Here is a 3006-nt window from a genome sequence, read left to right as displayed (position 1 = left end):
AATACTGGATTTTTTTTTCTTTTATAACTTTGATGTTATCCCTTTTTTGCTAATCAGAAAGGGCTGGATTCAACCGTTATATGATCCATTGCGCATTTATATAGATTTCATTTTAATATTGCAAACGCCAGTTTTCGAAATCCCGCTAATAAGAAGAAGAATGAAAAACAAGTAAGGGGAAAGAGCCGTATTTTTTTACCAAGGTGATATTGACAGAGATACCCTGTATTTGTTAATCAAAGACAGAAATATTCGGCACCATAATCTAACGAATCAAATAATCACGCTGATTTTTTTTTATAATTCACATAAAATCCATTGTTAATTGCTAATCTTTGCTACATTGAGAAACAAATTCATCACTCGGAGTTAATGAAGTTTGTGTCCAATCGATCTTCTTTAGATGTGGATTGATGAGAATCTAACGTGGGATCCTCGTGAGTATGGAGGAGTAAACATTACAACTGTCAAACCAAGTGACGTCTGGCTTCCGGATATTTCCCTCTATGAAAAGTAAGGAGTATCATTTAGTTGTAGATACAGGAAGCAAAAATAGCGGTTATATTACGGGTTTTGGCGGTCTTTGATTTATACCCAACTCGAGATGATAAAAAGGCATAAACCAGTCAGTATAGGCATGATAAGAGGGGTAGAGTTGCGAGAGGGAATATCACGAGAGGTGCTAGGACTGAGCGAGCATCGCCAACATAATGCAGGGGGGGATGCTGATCTGCAGTATTGTATATTCTTTATCGCCTTTTTATACAAGGCCGATCACAAGTTAATGACCATTGAAAGACCAAAAGACATAAGTAACCTAAATGCAATCGTAATTTTTCAAAAAAAAACAACAACAACAAGATAAAGCGGATAAAGTATTGCATACTCACCTATAAGGTGGGAATATCAGGTGAAGGTCACAACCTAACACAGCCAGCCACAATCATGGAAATGAACTGTCTAACAATCATGTAGAAGACAATGAGAGTTAAATTGATTCCCATATCGTTCAATATATTTCCATCATTCAGCGCTCAGAAGGAATTCATCAACTTTCAAGAAACATTCATTATGGTGTCTCCTAATGGCGAGATGGATTGGTACTTTCCTGCAACTGTGACGTCACTGTGTAAAGTAGACATTACATACTTCCCTTACGATGTTCAAAGGTGTAACGTCACGTTCGGTCCCTGGTCGTACATGAAACAGATGGTATGTAATGTGGCTTTAAAGTCCTATTATTGTTCGTCTAAATTCGAAAACACCGTAAATATATTAAAAATGCATGTGAAATGATTATGAACCGCTGGGAGGTCTTTATCGAAAATTGATAAATTGATAAAAATTGATAAAGTTCGAAGCTGACGAAAAATTGCAATGAGTCCGGGACGAAACTGCTGATTTGATTCACCAATTTTGAAAAAGGGACATCTTGGTTGTTCATAGTCATGAAGGGCACGTAAAAATATTCTTTCTCTATTTTTTAATTCGACGTGTGTAGTGGAGGCCCAAACTCCCTAATAACTCTCGAAGCCAATCTTATCAACAAGCCACTCAGAAGAAGGTATAATTTCCTGTGAAATTATAAATCTAAAATTTTTAATATTTATCAACCATAGTTTTCTATAACATTTTTCATCTTACATTTTTACTTTCCATTATCAATAATACATTTCGTAATCTACGTCTATCGATGTGTCCCCTCACATTTATTGTTATTGTTTAAGGTACCAGAGATCTCCACCAATAAGTTCCTGACAAGACAAACGCTTCTGCAATCGAAAAAGAAGTATTTGTAAATTATATAAACCAAACGTTCATATCTTCTCTTGATAATACTTGTCTGGAGTCTTGTTATGGACTATATTGACACCTGAGAAGACTAGAACTGATTTAGCAGCCACTCTCCCCTCACCCCCATAATCTTGTCAATTTCGTAAATTCTTCTCCGTGACGCAGGTTGACTTTCGACTTTCTCGGCATTCCGATACCACAATGGACCTCTTCCATCAGAACGATGTCTGGGTCTTGCAACACTCTGTAGGCCAAAACCTTGACAAGGAACTGTGTTGTGATAATCGTACCTGGAGCGCCTTAACTTACCAGATTACCATTCGACGAATGTCTCTGTTCTACACTAAGACGGTGGTGGTGCCCGCCTTGCTCTTCACAATGCTCATGACCATTGTCTGTTGGCTTCATCCAGCCTCTGGTGAGAAGGTGACCTTAGCTGTCAGTAACCTACTGGCTTTGATCCTCTTCCAGCAGCTCGTAGCCGATAGGATGCCACCGAGCGGGGAAACTACGTCAATTCTTGGTAACGGAAGAATACATTAATTTACGTGGATACAATTAGCCCAGGGCTGTATCATAAAAAAAACTGTTCTTAAATGTAAATAGGTCAGACCCCACCCACTCCCTCGCCCTCCTCTACGTTGTGATAAGAATATGTCTTGGTTGGCTTCTCGGAATAGCAGTTCTATTTCGAGGTTCTTGCCCATGTGCATCTATACAAGGCTTTGCCTATATTCTGCCTCGTTTATTTTTTCCCTGATTTCCTTTGTTTTTCAGAGCATCTAAACCTTTGTGAATATTGTGATTCGTCTGAAAATTGGTTTTTAAATGATAAAACTTCGACTAAAATACATTACGCCCCTCACTTTAAAACGCATAATCATGACGGCCTCTCCTTTTCTTTGCCATCTTCAGTGGATTTCTTCATCTCGATGATAGCTATGTGTGGAGTTGAGGTCTTTTGCGCCATCGCGGTTCTGCGTATCTACCACATGGGTGGACAGACCGAGCTTCCACATTTCCTTAGAAGATTGATGCTATATGGACCCGTTCTTTCCCTCTACAATGGAAAGAGAACCAAGGAGATCTTGAAAACACAACAGGCAAATCATGAGTAAGTATCCACATGTACACACAAAGAAATGTGGCTGCACCCACAAGATTGCAGAATTGATGCTCAAGCAATGGCGTATCTAGGACTAACGGTGCCAG

At 39.0% G+C, this 3006-nt stretch overlaps 1 protein-coding gene across 1 annotated transcript; it reads left to right on the top strand.

Moving 5' to 3' along the window:
• Positions 1-1998: 1998 nt before the first annotated feature.
• On the top strand, positions 1999-3006 carry LOC121412699 (acetylcholine receptor subunit beta-type acr-3-like). Its single transcript, XM_041605476.1, has 2 exons — positions 1999-2317; positions 2710-3006. The coding sequence occupies exons 1-2, from the start codon at positions 2122-2124 to the stop codon at positions 2910-2912; spliced, it is 399 nt and encodes a 132-aa protein (XP_041461410.1). The 5' UTR covers positions 1999-2121; the 3' UTR covers positions 2913-3006.

This window comes from Lytechinus variegatus, chromosome 4 (assembly GCF_018143015.1).
Source record: "Lytechinus variegatus isolate NC3 chromosome 4, Lvar_3.0, whole genome shotgun sequence".
NCBI lineage: Eukaryota > Metazoa > Echinodermata > Echinoidea > Temnopleuroida > Toxopneustidae > Lytechinus > Lytechinus variegatus.
The sequence above is the reverse complement of the archived record's forward strand: the minus strand, read 5'-3'. Positions and strand labels throughout refer to the sequence as shown.

Coding starts and splice junctions, on each gene's coding strand:
- LOC121412699 (XM_041605476.1), top strand. CDS start 2,122: ATGTCTCTGTTCTACACTAAGACGGTGGTGGTGCCCGCCTTGCTCTTC. Junction 2,318..2,709: donor GGAAACTACGTCAATTCTTG/GTAACGGAAGAA, acceptor TGCCATCTTCAG/TGGATTTCTTCATCTCGATG.